We start from the raw sequence: 17,693 nt of genomic DNA, 5'->3' as shown, positions 1-17,693 counted from the left end.
TGAAATTCTCCAAAATGACAAAACATAAACCAGGAGGACGAGACCTAATTATGACCACATCAAATAGCTGTGGTTTCCAAAGTGGTTATTTCTGATTATCACAGACGAGTCAGTTATCCAGCTTTTCTCCTCTTTTCTTTGTTCCCATAGTATAGGCGACCTCTTTGCTCTCAGAGCTGTTTCAGGGGCGTCGAAATTTATCTAGAAAAAGTGGTGTGGGAAGTGTGGGTTTTTCCTTCCATTAAAAGAAAAAATCTGTTCGCTCCTTCAACTCAAAAGGCTTTCTGGGTAGCCACAAGCAGATAAAACCTTATCTTTCTACCCTCGAGTTCCTCTTTTGGACTTCATATGCAATGACTTGACGGAACCTCAGCACAGAGAACAAACACCCGAAGAGTTCCCTCAGCAGCGGGACTGGCACCCAGATCCCCCCGCTCCCCGCCAGCCGGCGAGCGCAGGCGGAAGCGCGGGCGCCACACTTCCGGTGTCGGGACCGGAGCGCACCACACTTCCGGTTTCCCTGCTGGGCGCTCGCCACACTTCCTGTTGATCCGGCTCGGCCGGGGGATGGGCCGGCGGGAGGGCCGGGAGGAGGGCCGGCGGGCAGGCGGCGGCGGCCACTGGCCAGGCGTGGACGCGCGCGGGGCCGCCGCGGGCACGGAGTGTCCGCCGCGTCGCCTGAGCCCAGAGCCCGGGAGAACTCTCGGCCGCCGCGTCTCCTGCCCTCTGTCCTCCCAACCCAGCCCTCGGCTGAGCCGCGCCGCACCATGCCCGCCGTGGACAAGCTCCTGCTAGAGGAGGCGTTGCAGGACAGCCCCCAGGTACCTCCCGCCGCTCCGGTGCCCCTCGCCCGCAGGGGTGAGGCCGAGGAGGCCCCTCCAGCCCCGGAGTGGAGGCCGCGCCCCCGGCCGGGCAGCCGCGGGAGTGCGCCCGGCCCCCTCGCGGCGCCTCCCACCGGGTTCTCTCGGGCTGAGGAGGGGGCGGGCCGGGCCCTGAGTCCTGAGCCGGGGCAGAGCTGTGGAACAGGGGAGAGAGCCCCGCGGCCGGAGTCCTGATGTCGTGACTCCCCTGCAAACTCAGCTGCAACTGAGTCTGCGAGATCTAAACTTTGATTCCATTTAGTAGCTGAGTGCCTCAGGAAAACCACCTTATTGTGCCTTAGTTTTGTCGTCTGTAAAATAGGAATAATAATTGTGCCTGTTTCATAGGGTTGTTAGGAGAAGTCAATGAGAAATATCTGTAAAGTTGTCAGCAGACAATGTCCGGTACAGATAATGAGTCAGTCTTATTACTGCTACTCCTAATGATGTGATGAGACCTGTGCCAGCCAGAATGAGAGGCAGAGGGCCTGGATCTCTTTTCTGGCGGTACCAGGCCTCCTTTTGGCACCGTTTTCCCATTAGTGAAGAGAAAAATACAATACCTGCCCCATTTTGTCGCACAAGGGAACTTCATTAGCACACTCGAGATGAGAGTCAAGTCCTTTGAGCTCTGCAGATGAAAACTGGTGTGTAAATATAGCAAATGAGTGCAGAATGACATTAGTTCATAATTCAGCACATCTTTCCCCAGGGGTCTTTTGTTCTCCTTTGTTTAACATTTCTCCAGCTTCGTACCTACACTCGTGGTTCAGCATCCCGGGTTTATTTAAATAAGTGCCTTTATTTCCTAGTGTCTCAACTCTTGAAAACTTAGAATAAGATTAACCTGTTTTCGTTTCACACTTTCCCCTCTCTTTTGGGGTTCCTTCCCTTTTTCTTCTGAGTGAAAAATACTTCCCAGGATGATCCTTGTATGGATTTACCTACATCAACAGTTCAGAATAAGTCCGAAGGGCTGTATGCATAGGTGTCTTTTGTTCATTTTTTGTGATCCTCCTAGTGTAGATAAGTAAGGAACTGGAAGCAAGCTGTGTGTGTGTTTTTTGTTTGTTTGTTTTGTTTTTTGGTAAGTTTGCATCCTCTGGACGACTTTTTCAAGGCACCCTTTTTTATATAGCTGTAGACTCCTGGCATTTTAATCAGACTAAAGCCCTTGGTAGAAGGCATTTTGTCCATGTTCATATCTGTTGTGTGGAATCTGAAGATAGCAATGTGAGATTTTAAATGATCACTTTGAACAAGGATCTCTGTTTGCCTTGCACTTATGGAAACTGAGGTGCACAGAAATATCCTGCTTTTCTAACCTACATGGTGATGCCTAAGCCAGGTTACAGAGGTTATACTAACTGATTCTTCATGTTGTCCTCACAAACAGATCATATTCTTAATTTCCAGCTCTAACATAAAGGAATATACACTGTTTGTGAGTGGCTTAAAGGATTTGCCCAGCTGTGAGGAAGTAGACAGGACTGTAGAGCAAGTCAGGAGACCTGGGTTCTAATTCTGGCTCTCACGCTCACTTAGGATGTGATGTGGGTGAGTCTCTTCATCTCCACCCTGTGGCTGGCTCAGTTTCCTAATCTACAGAACATCTACAGAATGAGAGACAGGGAGGGAGCAGGTGATCTTCAAGGTGCTTTAGAGTTAACATTGTGTCATATCTACATGGTGTATAACTTTGAACTTGTATGTGGCAGAGGAGGTTTAGAGATATTATCATTCTTATTTAATATGTTCCTTTTAATATAGGAAGTTTATTTGTCATTGCTTTTGAGACTTGGCCATCACCCTTAAGAGGGCTCTTGATGGTGCTGTTGTGCAGAATGGAAACTGACTTTAAGAAGGTCTTTAATGATCATCAGAGCATATTTATGTACTACTCTCTTGTATGTGACCTGTGCCTAATGTAGCTTTACTCCCAAGGTGACTCCTAGACTTGGAACTGGAAGGAATCTAATCCATCCCCTTCATTTTATGTGCAAAGCATAAAAACAATAGCAAATGCCTGTCTCATGGATTTTATGTGCCAGGGACTCTTCTAAATGCTTTACATATATTAACTCACTCAGTCCTCCCAATAGTCTTGAAGTACATTCTCTATTTAAATAACTAAGGAGCAGAGAAGTAATTTGCTTAGACTTATACACCATAAAGTGACAGAGCCAGGACTGGAACCCAGGCAACTTGCCTGTACTAGGGATATGGTTCAAGTTAGCCCAGCTATCTAGCACCGGGCTTTTCTGTCACCAGTGACCTAAAATGTTTCACTAAAAGGAAAAGATCCTAATAAACCATCTATTGTGTGTTTCTTCTAGTTTTATGAAGAGTAATTTTGAGAGTTGCTTCAGTAATGTGATTGCACAGGATGAATTAAATGAACACCAAAGCTTTTGTAATTGAACTGAGTGACCCAGGAAGAGCTGAATAGCAGTTTACTGACCTTAGACACATCTATTCATGGACTCCTTTTTAGTTTGCAGTGCTGCACGATGCATTGTAAAACTAGTCTGTGTGCATACACATGCGTTATTTCTGCTTACCTCTCATATGTGGGAAGCTGAACATTTTAGGGATTAAGAAATCTGCCTCCATTGCTGTTTAGAAGCCTCTACTCCTTGCCTGGCACTACTGGCTGTTGGGAATGTGATGATAAATAAGAGTGCCTACCCTTGACTGGTTCACAGTTTGTTCCAGAGACAGATAATGAGGCAACAGTTCCAGTATAGTGTGAATCCTGCTGCGATAGGAACACAAATGCAGCTTTGAGCTCCTGCAGCTTGTACTTCTTCAGGGGCTTATTCTCTTGTCCTGTAAGTAGTACACTTTTGAGGTAAGGTGAAGACAACAGCCCTGTTGCTTGCTCGGTTTGTGTTTTGTTTGTTTCTTTTGCGATTGGCATAACGGAACAAAGAAATGAAAGATGTAGTTCTGAGGTTATGCAGTTGAGTGGCCCAGCTGGGAGCAGCCCTCTCCAACCAAATCAGGCCTTTCTTTCCTCAAACAAGATAATCTCAGAACATAACCTGGTGGTTTTATATGTCTTCACTGTGGAGATGTTTTGTGCTGTTCCTCTTTTTGTTTATAACCTATTTTTCCTTTCAATAGACTTGGTTCTTTTTTTTTTTTTTTTTTTTTTGAGACAGGGTCTCGCTTTGTTGCCCAGACTGGGGTGCAGTGGCATGAGCACGGCTCACTGCAGCCTCAGCCTCCTGGGCTCAAGCGATGCTCCCACCTCAGCCTTCTGAGTAGCTAGGACTACAGGCACGCATCACCACGCATGGCTAATTTTTTAATTTTTGTAGAGACAGAGTCTTGCTGTGTTGCCCAGCGTGGTCTTGAACTCCTGGGCTCAACCAATCTTCCTGTCTTGGCCTCCCAAAGTCTTGGTTCTTTTCACTAGGACATTCTCTTCCTCCACCAAATTACGGAGATAAGAACTTTGTTTATAACCTTAAAATGTTCTTAATAGTCAGTGGTGTTAACATTGGGCCATTACACAATTACACACTATTCTTGAGAATGTCTAGGAGTGTTTTATTAGGTAATACCCAGTTTCTTTAAGGTAAAGGAGTGATAGGGAGCTGAGGCTGTATGCATAGGGTGCTTGGATTTGTTTCTCTGGCCGAGCATACCCTTAAAAGTGTCGGGCAGTAGAAAATGGATGGAATTCCACTCCTGAATCTGCTACTGTTACTTTTGGCAAGTTACTCAATCTCTCTGAGGTTGTGTTTGGAGGTATGTAAAATAAAAATAAAAATAGCTATTTAGTTGAGTTGTTAGGAAGAACAAATAACATATGTAAAGTGTCTCCATGCTGGCATGCCATAGTAACCCCATAAATGATTGCTGTTGTTATCTTTGTAAGTGAGATATACCAGTGTCTTTCTGACCGTGTCTTTCTGACTGTGGGATTTTGAGCTACTGGTGTGCCTTTGCTTTATTCTTGGTCTCATTCCTTCTTTATGTCTCAGAATATCTCTGTTGTTCCAAACCAAAGTTTGAGCAGACACAGTATAGTAAATGAGGATAGCCAGTGTCCAAGGTAGCTGGTTATATTTTTTCCAGAGGTGATCACTGCCAAGTTAAATTAAAAAGGGAAGACCAGAGTTTCCCTGTCAGTTCTAATGGGCATCACAGTCGCATTTCCACGATATAAGGAAAAAGGACACTTGTGATGTAGTTCTCTGGCAGGTATTGTGGGCAGGAACATGGTAGTAGCATCCAGCTCCAGTCTGCCCCTGTCCTGCCTCCAGTCAGGGCTGTACGCTGTGGACCAAAGATCATGCTCGCTGATGAGAGCCACCCTGCTGGTGACCTCAGTGCTGCCGACCCATTTACATCCCAGCCCTGCCACATTCCTACAGTGGGAGGTTGAACACATTTTTTAACCTTGATGAGCCTCAGTTTCATCATCAGTAAAATGAGGTTAATGGAACCATGGAATCTACCTTGGAGAGTTGCTAGAAGAATTAAATGAAGTCACATATGTTTAGTGCCCAGCACAGCGTCCAGCACATAGGTGGTACAGAGTAAGTGGTAATTTTAGTTTTCTTTCTACCCTCTTTGTGGAGGACATTCATGCAAACCCTCTCTTTCCCTTTTTACCTCTTTTCTTCCAGTCTGTTTTTATCCCTTAGAGTATTAAATGCAATAAACAGGATTTAGCTAAATGGACATAGTAGTATTTTTGAAAAAACTAGCCACAATCCAGTTATATCACTTCTCATTCTCCTAAATCAGTGTTTTTAACCTACTGGTTGACATCCATTAGTAGATTATGAAATCCAGTGGGTCACAACCACCATTGTTTATAAATGGAATAGACTAAAATAGGAAAAAGCCACAATGTGTATGCATATTATCGATAAATATTGTTTGGGAAAACCTTTGTTCAGGTCCTGATGTATTTCATACTGTGATTATGAATTTTTGAAAGTTCAGAGAGCTCTTCTAACACAAATTATACACTGTACGAATTCTGTGTTGTTTTTCTTTCACTGAGAGCTTTTTTAAACATGATGTTACAATTTCCTTATTCATTATTGCACAGTGGCTCTTCTATGGATAAGCATTGGTACTGAAGACAGTACGTTCGTCCTGGTGTTTTTAGCCCAGAAGACTGGGCAAAGCGGGATAAGCATGCATTGCTGTGAAGCGCATCAGAGTTTTGGAGCAGAGTCTGGGTAGAGCATGTGTGGTGTGAGGTAATGATCCCAATGCATAGGTTCTTATTCTAGTTTTTTGAGGGTGCTTTGGGGTCAGTTACTGTTCCCTTACCTGAAATAAGTTAGAAAAAGAAAAGGAGGAATTGCAATTTATTTGCAGGGAAATAATGAGCCTTAGTAAGTTGTATTTGGTAAAGTGCTTTGATATCACCTCAAAGGCATTCCTGAAATTATTCTTCATTCTATGCCTAATGGGTTATATTTTGAAGTTGTGATCCAATTATTGCTAACATAGTACTTTAAATTCCCACTGTGCTGGGCATATTAACGAAAATCCCTTGAGTAGATCTGCCTCTGTGCACCTTGATTCTTGTTCATACACCATCCAGTATGTAAATATTTCTCTAGTGCTTTTTGTGTTCTAAGCACTGTGGATGAAAATGATAGGAAATGCCTTTCAGCTTATGACTTTGCTCAGCTGCTCTCTGAGCACTGAGGAGTTTGTCTTCCTAAAAACGGTAAACTAGCATTCTTATTAAGTTGCTATTTGAGTTTTATGTCCAGAGCTGCTGCTGGTGGGCCCAGGGGATGTGAAATTTCTTGGCCGTGAGTTTGAAAATGGTTGAATAAAATATAATTAAAAACAAGCAGGCCAGGTGCGGTGGCTCACACCTGTAATCCTAGCATTTTGGGAGGCCATGGTGGGTGGATCACCTGAGGTCAAGAGTTTGAGACCAGCCTAGCCAACATGGTGAAACCCTGTCTCTACTAAAAATACAAAAAATTAGCCAGGTGTGGTATTGGGTGCTTGTAATCCCAGCTACTCAGGAGGCTGAGGCAGGAGAATCCCTTGAGCCCGGGAAGCAGAGGTTGCAGTGAGCCGAGATCGCACCATTGCACTCCAGCCTGGGCAACAAGAGCGAAACTCCATCTCGAAAAAAAAAGAAAGAAAGAAAAAGAAACAAGGAAATTGTAGTACCATAAGAGGAAAGAATGGCACACTCCTACACTCCTGCAAGACATCCAAGATTACAAAAAACCAGACTGCTGGTTCCTGCTGGGATGATCACACTACAGCTGTGCTAGATGACCACACCCCAGGTACACAGATAGGCCTGGCCTGTGTTTATCTTATGGACTTGAGAGGAGAGGCTGCCCTTTTAAACACTTTTTTTATTGGATAGACTTTACTGGTGCTTAGGTAGGGGCTAAAGTCAGAACAGATAATAGCCCTTCAGTCATAATCTTTTAAAAACTGGCTTTTCTGGCTCCAATTCTGAAATTGCCCTGACACTGTAGTCTAAAGGATTAGAAAGCGAGTTCTAAACCAGAGCTCCAGGAATCAAATGGTACTGGTACTATCAATAAAAGAAGCCAGGGAACCAACAAGTACCTTTCTTTCCTCCCATTCTGGTTTCTGCATGTGCGGGTGTGTGGATCTTCCTCCTCCTCTGTAACTTTTCCACTTAGAAATGAAATTGACCTTTTTTCTTCTTTTCTTCCAGACTCGCTCTTTACTGAGCGTGTTTGAAGAAGATGCTGGCACCCTCACAGACTATACCAACCAGCTGCTCCAGGCAATGCAGCGCGTCTATGGAGCCCAGGTATGCTGCCACCCCTCACCTGGATACCGCAGAGTGGGCATTCTCTCCCCTCATCCTGAACTTCCCTCAGAGGTTGAGAAATTGGAATCCGAAAAACATCATTTAAGATTTTGAAACAAAATCAGAACTGTTTTCTCACTACTTTTCACCTCAAAAACCTAGGGACAGTCTGTTCTCATTGCTTAAGAGTGATTTTTCTTTAATTAGAACCATTAGAGATGGACCACATAACTGCTCCTAATTTTTTTTTTTTAAATTCAACCCAGTGGGAAACATTTGAGTCTCCTCTTCCTACTTGTGAATAAGTGGGTCCAGTATTTTGACACATACTCTTTGTCTTTTTCATAAATGGGCAGAGTCTTAGATGTCAGTGTGGGAGGGCAGAGATGTTTTTTCAACTGCTTCCTCTGAAAAGACTTGAGTCACAGTTCTGAAACTATCGGGTGGCTTCTTTGTTTTGTGGAACAAATATCTCTGGCTTGCAAAACCATGCAAAAGAAATTGCTGAGTAGCAAAAGTGAATCTTTTTAACGTCACGAAGTGCCCATGTATGTTGCTTTCTAAGAGAAGATGTATGAGTTACTTAAAAATAAAATGCTTTATGTTACAAAGCATTGAACACATCACAATATTATGGTAACTGATCATTTTCATTGTTGATTCCTTGCTGACTTAAATCTTATGTGTTGATGTTTTTCTCATTAATAATCTCTTAAGGAATATAGATGGGGCATCCCAAATTTGAAAATCCAAAATCCGAAATGCTCCAAAATCTAACTTTTTGAGTGCTGACACGACACATAAACGAAATGCTCATTGGAGCATTTTGGAGTTTTGGATTTGGGAAGCTCGACTGATACAGCAAATACTTCAAAATCTGAAAAAATCCTAAATCCTTCTGGTCCCAAGCATTTCAGATGCAGGGTACTTAACCTATACCACATTCAGTAGTATATAGCTCTTACTAATATATATAGTCATTTCTTATTACATAGGTTCACCACTCATATTACTGCTCATTGTTTTATTAGTCATTTCCCATCATATGGGAATAAGACTCAGTCCTTGCTGTTGGGGAGCTGACAGTTGGGTTGGGAGGCAGACAAAGCAATCACCAGAGAGCCTTACAGGGGCCAGGGGAGGAGAGCCACCTAACCTAGTGGGGTTGTGCTGGGCACACAAAAGGAGGGTGATGGTAAGGGTTGAGATTTATTGAATACTTAATAGAATCCAGGGACTTCCAGGGGCTTTTATGTTGATTATTTTATTTAAATTCCCCTAACAACTCTGAGGTGGGTATTGTTATTGTTATTATGCCTATGGTATTGGTTGGGAGACTTAAGGATTCTGATGGTGAGAAACTTGTCCAGGTGCGCCCATTTAATTCATGGCAGAGCAAATCAGCTGGAGCCAAGCTGAGACTCTTCACTCCTAAGCATAGGGGAGGTGGCAGTAGAAGTGGAAAGAAGCAGCTGTACTTGAGAAGTATTTAGGAGGTGGATTGGTGATTGATTGGGTATGAAGGGGTCAGGTGGTAAAGGATGAATCAAGAATGATGTTCAGGTATTCATCTGGAACGGCAGGGTGGATAGATGGGAGAACACAGGAAGAGGCGCAGGGTGCGTATGTGTGTGTGTGCGTGCCTGTGAGTGCGTATCGGTCATGGGGATGCCCAACTGTAATTCTCTCTGGAAACACTGATTTTGAGGAGTTCATGGGACATCAAAGTGGATAAAGAGATCTTGTTGAAAGTTCAGATCCAGAGTACAGGGCTGGAGATATAGATAGGCAAACTATGCAGTAAGGTATAAGTGTAACTTATTAATTAGAACTAGCTTTGGGCCGGCCTGTAATCCCAGCACTTGGGAGACCAAGACGGGAGGATTGCTTGAGGCCAGGAGTTTGAGACCAGCCTAGTCAATATAGTGAGGACCTGTATCTACACAAAATTTTTGTAAATATTAAAAAAAGGACTAGAGTCTTTTCTTTTTATTTTTAATTTTCAGAGACAGGGTCTTAACTCTGTCACCCAGGATGGAGTACAGTGGCATGATTATACCTCACTGTAGCCTCCAACTCCAGGGCTCAAGTAATCCTCCTGCCTCAGCCTCCTAAGTAGCTAGGACTACAGGTGCACACCACCACACCCAGCTAATTTTTTTTCTTTTTGATTTTTGATAGAGATAAGGTCCTACTATGTTGCGCAGGCTGGTCTGAAACTCCTGGCCTCGAGTGATCTGTCTTAGCCTTCTGAGTAGCTAGAACTAGTTTTAATGACCAAAAGAATTATGTGCTCACCTGTGATTTTATGTGTTTTGTTAAGACATTCAGAATTTAGAGAAATGAGAACTTCGTCAATTTTTAATTTGTTTTTGTATTTTTCCCTAAATATTCTAGATTTAAGAAAACAGGAATGTTCTTACTGGGCTTATACCTGAAATTGCTTGCTATTCAGCAATTTGTATTTCGTCACTAAGTGATTTGTCTCTTATTTAAGGCTTAAAAACCCAAGACGTGAGAGACTGTGTCTCTGCCACTCTGAGGAGTCTCTGTTCTGCCTTTCGGTGTCTGTCAGAATCATCTACTTGGGGATATCCAAACACTGTCTCATGCATTTTTTTCTGTTGAGGCAGAAAACGACATTTTGCCAAAATTAAGTGGGTCTTTCCTTCCTAGAGGCTGTAACCCAGCTTTTAATGCGCAGCATATGATCATCACGTGGGTTCTCCTGCTGGCCAGAAACCCTTCCTCCTGCCTCAGCGTTTCCTGCAGCAGAGGCTGGTGAGAATGTCTGGTTAGTGCTGCCAGATTCAAAGACACAGTCAAGCAGTGATCAGCTGTGTTCAGATTGGCTGGGCCAAGGACACTTGGTTTTTCAGGTTTCTTTGAAAGCTTAGGTGTTTCGTTTTGTTTTTAATTGAAGAAAGAAATCTTTTCTGATTCCCGTTTTGATCTGTTTGTTTTCATATATATATTTTAAGATAGTATATTTCTCAGTGTTTTCATTCACGTTTTTTCCCTTAAAGTTATGTTTTCTTGGTTTCATTGCACGTTATTCCATAAATATTTTACACCTAGGCATGTTGAATTTGATTGATAGAGTTTTATAATTTCCTTTTTAAAAACAGACTCTCCGCAAGATACAGTTTTTCATTATCATATTTTCAAAAGTAGGCTTACGCTGCTGATAAATGATGTGTTCATAAAAGATATTTTAATCAGACTACACAGTATATTTCTGGATGCTGATATTGCGAATGCCCTTCAGAGACCTTAGTTTTAGAAAGAGGAAGAACAAGAAAAACTAGAGGAAAACTTCTATGAGCAGTTTTGCTGATTGTGGCTAGTTTGGGGAAATTTTAAATTTTGTTTGGCTTAACCTCTAGAATTAAACTATAGGCTCTAAGCTGTTTTCAGCATCTTACAGTAGTCCCTGGAGTCACATCTGGCAATAGTCCATTGTGGGTCCTTTGAATGAAAGAAGTAGTATACCTTTCCAGTGCATTAACAGAGAAGAGCCTGGTTACTTAGAACAGTCTATTTTTCAAACTATTGGCTAAATAAGTTAAAAACTTCAGTTATGTCTAAATAGATGCATATGCATATATATTCAGTTAATTCTGCTCAAATTTTGCATTCAACACATTTAATATTTATTTTCATTCTGCATCTCGGCCATAATAGTCTTCTTTCCTAAAGAGGTTTAAAATTTTCTAATCTTTTAAAATGGATTTGTTAGGGGCTTACAGTGAAATTTATTTAGGTCATGTTGCTTCTCCTCTCAGCTGTTGTACTGAGAAAGTGGGGCCAGGGGTAATAATGTTCCTGGCGGGCAGGACAGGAAGGCTATCCCCAGCGGTATTCACGAAACATGGCAACCATTGTAACCTGGCATTCTCTTCCACCAGATGACAAACCTTTGTAGTTACTACCTTCAGTTTGTATGAGATTTTTTGGTTTTGTTTTTGCTTTTTTTTTTTTTTTAAGTAAATTTGGGATGGAATTTTTTTGAAATGAGAACCGTGATTAAGACTCTCACTTTCCTTCAGCAAAGCAGGTTTAATTTAACACAGTTACATGTCTGCAGTCGTTCTTAACCAAAGCTTTCAGAATACAGAACTACTGATCCTGAAAGTTGATCTTAAGACTCCTGATCCTAGAAGCCCGAATTGGAGGTGGGAGTAGTATTTTCTCAAATTGGGGTAAAGACAGTGGGAGGGAATAGGAGTAAAGTATGCATAATTTGGTATATAAAGAAAAAAATACTTTTCTTTAGAATGAAGATATAGATAGCAAGCTAAACAAGTGAATGTACTGACTGGGAAACCAGATGAGAGTAGTGAGCATCCAGGAGTGTGACTTTATCATGGGGGAGGGAGAAGCACCTAGGAGGCAGATCAGGGTCACAGCTGCATGTTTTAAGAGTGAAAATAGTGGCCTTTCTTAGGCACATAAAAGTGCCATGCACTAGGCTGGCCACTCAGCTTTCACAACAGAGGAGAGGTATTTGTATAGTATGTGCTTACAGATGAGGAAGCTAAGACTCAGAGAGGCTAAGTAGCTTGCCTAAGGTCACACAGCTGATGAGTGGCAGAATTTTAAACCCAGATCTTTGACTGCAAAGCCTGCGCTCACTCTTAACCACTATGCTTGCTCTACTGACACGCTAGCCACCATTAATGGCAGCAGAGGCCAAAGAAGTGTAAGCTTTTAGAGGCTCCTCTTGTCATTATGGAAGAACCACCCTTGTTTATCAGCCCACAGCTTTGTAATATGTTAGAGGCAGGACCCAGTTCCTTTTTGTATCCCAGAGTAACTTTCTTGGTTTCATTAGTTTTTATCCATAAATGTTCTAATCAGTGTGTTTTAGCAGCCCTGAAAACCAGTCACATTGAGGCTTATCTGACAGGGACTGAGAGGAGGTGCATATGTAGCTTAAGGTCGGAGGGAGCAGAGGGCGTGAGTGGCTCTTGGTAACGACTTCATAGACCTGGGTTCTGCACTTGGTCTGCACTTGGGTCTGCAGCTTTCCCTCATGCTGGCATTGGTAGCTTTCAGATAGCAATCTAAAAGCTATTGATTGCTTTTAGATTATTCTGGGTGAGGCTCATTCACTCAGGTACAGGAGTTAAGTGTGTGACCTTGGACTTCACAGATCTGAGTTCCAGTCTTGGCTCAGCCGCTTGCTGTGTAACCTTGGGCAGGTCGAGCCATCATCAGTTGATTGCCTGAGTTACCTTATCAGCTAAACAAAGGCCATAAGAATACCCACCTCAGAGGGTTCTTGTGAGTTAATCATGTTAATACCTGTAAAATGCTAAGATCAGTCTCTGCTCACAGAGTGCTCTCAGTGTGAACAGAACCGTCTTCTGTTTTATGATAATAATAGTTGCAATAGCACTGTACACTGGCACTGTTATTTGGGTTAAATAGAAGTTTAGTCCTCTCATCCTTTCTTGAAGGAACAGCAGTATGTGCCATCTTTGGCTCCTCGCCAAACATCTGATATTTGTTCCTCAAGCCACCTCAGTCTGGTCTTGGCCTCCACTTTGCATGGGAGGCTGCTTAGTGCCTGGCTCACAGCCTCTCTCCACTCTGCCCATGGGCAGCATCTGATTCTGTTAATAACACCCCCCTCGAGACTGTCTTCCATTGGTTCCTCTGACAGGCTGTCTCCTGGCCCCCTCCTGGGCTCTGCCCCTTGTTCTTGGTGGTTCCCTGAAGTCCTGGGGTCCTGCAGAATTCCTTTGGAATCCTTCTCTGGTGAGTCTGTGTTCACTCCCTGGGCAAGATCACTTTAGCAACTGCCTGGCCATTTCTGAATCCTTTTCTGGCCCTTGCCACTTTCCAGACTCTGGGTCTTTATTCGAAACAACGTTTGCCTGTTGTTACTGTGCAGAGTTAGCTTTAGCTCCTCCCTGGGCGATTGCAGTTCCTGTCGTCAGGAAGACGTCTTCCCCTTTTCATTCTTCCTCCACACCGCAGCTGGATTACTTCAAACCTTCCCGTCACCTCCTCATCTTTAGACGCCTCCAGGGCTCTCTCTAACCACAAGGAAAAGGCATAAAGTCCTCAGCAAGGCATGCTAAATCCTTCATGAGCTGCATATCAGCCTGCTCCTCTTGTCTTGTTGCTGGCTGTTCCAGAACATGCCAGACCTTTTGCACACCCTCCACTCTTGCTCTGCCACTCCTGCTGCCTATTTCTTTATTAACCTGTTGCCCTGGCAGATGTCCTTCCTGGCCTCTGAGACTGACCGCAAGCCTGACAAAGTTTCTCTGACAGCTTTTCTTCCTTCCTCCTCTCCCTTCCTGGCCAAAGTGCCATTGCCCTTCACTAGTGGCCCAAATGCCTTGTACACTTGTTGGTCAGAGCAATTAAGACGTAATGACGCGGTCTCCTTGTCCCTTCATGGACTCTCAGCTCCCAGAGCTCAGAGTTAGATGTTGCCAGTGCCCTACACCATGTCTGGCCCCATTCAGTATTTGGTGGGTAGCAGTCTGGCCCCATAGGTGTTGAATGAAGGACTGAATTTGGGACAGCTCCACCTAAAAGCAAGGGCATCTCAACGGCACACTTTTTTGTCATTTCCAAATTCATATCCCCTCCTCAGTTCCTTGGCTGAAGGCACCATTCTCCATCTGGCCTTCCACATGGGCAGCACAGTTCTTTCTGACTCCCCCGCCTTCCTCACTCACCACACCCTGCTGTTTCTGCCTCAGGAACACCTCCATGCCCCGCTCTGCACTGTCTGCCTCAGGCTCAGACCCTTGTTTATCTCAGCTTCTCCAAGTGGCCTCCTGATCAGTCCCCCTCATCTATTCTCTCTCCCACTTCAGTGTTTTCTTCCCACCACCACCACTCCTGGTTTTCTTCCACCCGTGCCTGAGCTTCTCATACTCCTGCCTGAGTTCCTTGGTGCTTTCCCACTGCCGCTGGAATAAAGTCCAGGTCCAGCAGGCATCCCCCCGTGGCCTGCCTCGCACGAGACGCTCCAGCCGCGTTCTTGCCACACCCCTCACTACTCCCTGTGTGCATCTTGTCTCGAGGGGCTCCTGAACTAGTGCGACCCGTGACAGCCAGCTTTATGATAAACACTGGGTACTGAGTGTGACTAGGCAACATCTCCAGCCAAATAGTTGGTATAGATCGATGTGGATTTCCTCCACCCCACTCTCTAGCCTCTCCATTCATATTCACCGTGGATGCTGCTGCGCACAGAGGCCCTTGGGGGTTTCGGGTGACAGTTGCATTTAGTTAGTGTTCTGTGCTACAGAAAGATAAACATTCCTTTGCCAAATGCCCAGTTTTCCTTTCAGGCTTGCTAGCCACTTGATTTTCTGCCTTGGCAACAGCCCCGGGAGGTTCTGTTGAGCATGGGAGATGCCGTCAGCAAACCCTCCTCAGGGTGTCCTTTCAGGGCTTCTCACAAAGCGGTGCATAGTGTAGATGGCAGCCAGAGTGGCCCAGAGTGCCCAAAACAACGCTGCTCATGGAACTCCATTGAGAATTCCCATTTTAGCCCACGTCTTTTGCTCTTCTACCACTAGAAAAGTGTGGGACTTAGGTTCATATCTATGGGCCCTACAGGTCCTGCCCACCTGAGTATTGAGTAGGTGCAGTTTTGGACTTTAGATTGGAATAGCATAATAGTCAGAACATGAGCTTTTGATTTCGAGTCCTGCATTAAGTTGTTGCCTGCCAGTCACTAGTCATGTGGCTTTAGAAAGTTATTTATCCTTTCTGAAGCTTAGTCTCCTCGTTTACAAAATGGAAATAATAATAGTATCTACTTCATGGGTGCACTGTGAGGATTAAATGTGATAATATATGAAAAACATTTAACAGCAACATCAAGCACTTAGGGCAGACTCAGGGTTAGCAGCTATCTTTATTGATGTTATTGCTAATATTTACTCCTCACTCGGGCTCCAGTTTTGCAAGTCCTGTTGTAGAGATATTTTTGCAGGCTTACCTCACAGGGCACAGGGCGTGGATTAATTAGCTGATGTTGGTAAAGCATTTCATACAACCTTTGTGTACAGTAGCTTAAGTATGAGTAAGATTAAAGTTGATTTCTTTTGAAAGACTTTTCACACAATGTGCTCTGTTCAGGGTAGGTGACAGGCTGTGTTGTAAGCATGTTGGTTTCTGATGAACTCATACTGGCTGCACAGAATCATAGTTGGTCTTGCACCCTGAAATATTACACATAGGAAAACATGCAGCATTTTCAAATGGTATTCCTAGGAGAGACCCAGAGAGTCTGGTTGTTCGAAGTCATTTTGGAAGGCAGCTGTTGTGTGTTGCATGCTGTGCCCCTTCTTCCCTGAGCAGAGGTGGAGCTGTGTGGCTGTGTGAGTGGCACATGAGCGCTCTCCCCTTGAGCTTTGGGTATAGCCTGATGCTGGCAGTTCCCTGGCAGGTCTTTCCATTACATTTGGAGCATTTGCCAGTAAGCTCTGAGGAAGAATTTGAGTGGCCCATGGTCCCTGCTTGTTTGGAAGGCCTAGAGGGTGGGTATATGTGTTGACCAGTCTCTGAAGGAGGCATATATGGGGAAGTAACATATTAGAGTTGAGTAAAATAAAGAAAAGAATGAATTAGAAGAGTAGAAGCTCCTGGGATCTGAAATGGTGTAGCTTAAGAGAGCCTCCTGCAGAGGGTGTGGCAAAAGAATGGGTCTTTGAGACATCTGATGACAAAGCAGGATCAGTAATCCATGGCTCTTGGGCCAGCATCTTATTTTTGTAAATAAAGTTATATCAGAATGAAGCCACATTTACTTGTTTATATGTTATTTCTGGCTTCTTTTGTGCTACAAAGCAGAGTTGAATAGTTGTGGCAAAGACCATATATGGCCCACAAGCCTAAAATATTTACTCTCTGGCTCCTTACAGAAAAAGTTTGCCCAACCTAGTGTAAAGCAGAGGCCTTCTCCTCTCCTGCCTTGTGGTAGAACTTGGGATCTTAGTAGCATTTAGGAGTGTGGATTTTAGAATCGGACAGCTCCAGGTTCACATCCCAGCCCTGCCACTCATCAGCCGTGTATCCTTGCACAGGTGGCTTAATCTCTCAGTGCTTCAGTTTCTTCATCTATAAAATGGAGTTATTAATTAGAACCTGCATTACAGGGTCATTGGAATTAGATGAGGTCGTGCACAGAATGCATTTAGCATAGGGTCTGGCATGAATGAAGCCCTCTGTAAATGTTAGCTGCTGTTACAATGATTCTGTGGGTCTGCAAATCATGTTCCACATGGTGCTGCCCTCAGGCACATGCCAAGATAGCTTGAATGAATCCATCTGCTGCTAACTCAGAAAGAAGGAGCACGAGATTTTCAGTCATAGCTGAGTATCAGCCCAGTGAGTGAGATAAGACCTTTGTTTCCATGCACTCTGATCTTCAAAACAACACTGCTAAAGATGGTTGACAGGTAGTAGTCTCTGGCCAATTGCTTCGTATTTTATTTCATTTGTGATGTTTCCTTGTATAGTTAGGAAGGATTTTAAAACCCTTACACCATGATTTCAGGTATTGTTTTAAACTTGGAATTTAGATGAATCTTCTAATCTTGTTCATTCATTCATTCATCAAACATTTGTTGAGGGCTTGCTGTGTTCTAAGAACTGTTGGACGTTCCTGTCTGAATGAAGGACATTGTGCTTGTGGCTTTGTCCACTTGCTGACTTCTTGACTATGTGGCTAGAAGTCACCTTTCTGGTTAGTTTTGAAAGGGATTGAATACCAGTAGGATGTCAGAGCCAGGCACTTCTGTTGTATTTGTCTGACTTTCTTCTGAGGAAAAAGAGCCACGTTTCCTGGTCTATTAATGCCTATTCCTTAGGGCAGAGCAGGAAGTCAGGGAACAGGTTGGCCAGTTGTCTGCGAAGAGGGTCAAAAAAAGGTAGGACTTGGCTCTACTGTATTCTGCCAAATAGGACTGGGAAAAATAAAATAAGCTCCTGCAGAGCTCAGGACTTAGCCTTAAAGGAACAACAACCCCAGGAGAAATAGCCAGTGGAGGCCGAGGCCAAGGCCA

General features: G+C 43.9%; 1 protein-coding gene across 2 annotated transcripts in view; it reads left to right on the top strand.

Moving 5' to 3' along the window:
• Positions 1–557: 557 nt before the first annotated feature.
• The window catches only part of APPL2 (adaptor protein, phosphotyrosine interacting with PH domain and leucine zipper 2), a 62,975-nt gene continuing 45,839 nt past the window's right edge, over positions 558–17,693 (top strand). For both annotated transcript variants that reach the window (XM_004053800.5, XM_004053802.5), the window contains exons 1-2: positions 558–821; positions 7,552–7,650. In XM_004053800.5, coding sequence (XP_004053848.3) covers positions 768–821; positions 7,552–7,650 — 153 coding nt within the window. In that variant the 5' untranslated portion in view covers positions 558–767. The remainder of the gene's footprint in view (positions 822–7,551; positions 7,651–17,693) is intronic.

Source organism: Gorilla gorilla, chromosome 10 (genome assembly GCF_029281585.2).
Source record: "Gorilla gorilla gorilla isolate KB3781 chromosome 10, NHGRI_mGorGor1-v2.1_pri, whole genome shotgun sequence".
NCBI lineage: Eukaryota > Metazoa > Chordata > Mammalia > Primates > Hominidae > Gorilla > Gorilla gorilla.
The sequence above is the reverse complement of the archived record's forward strand: the minus strand, read 5'-3'. Positions and strand labels throughout refer to the sequence as shown.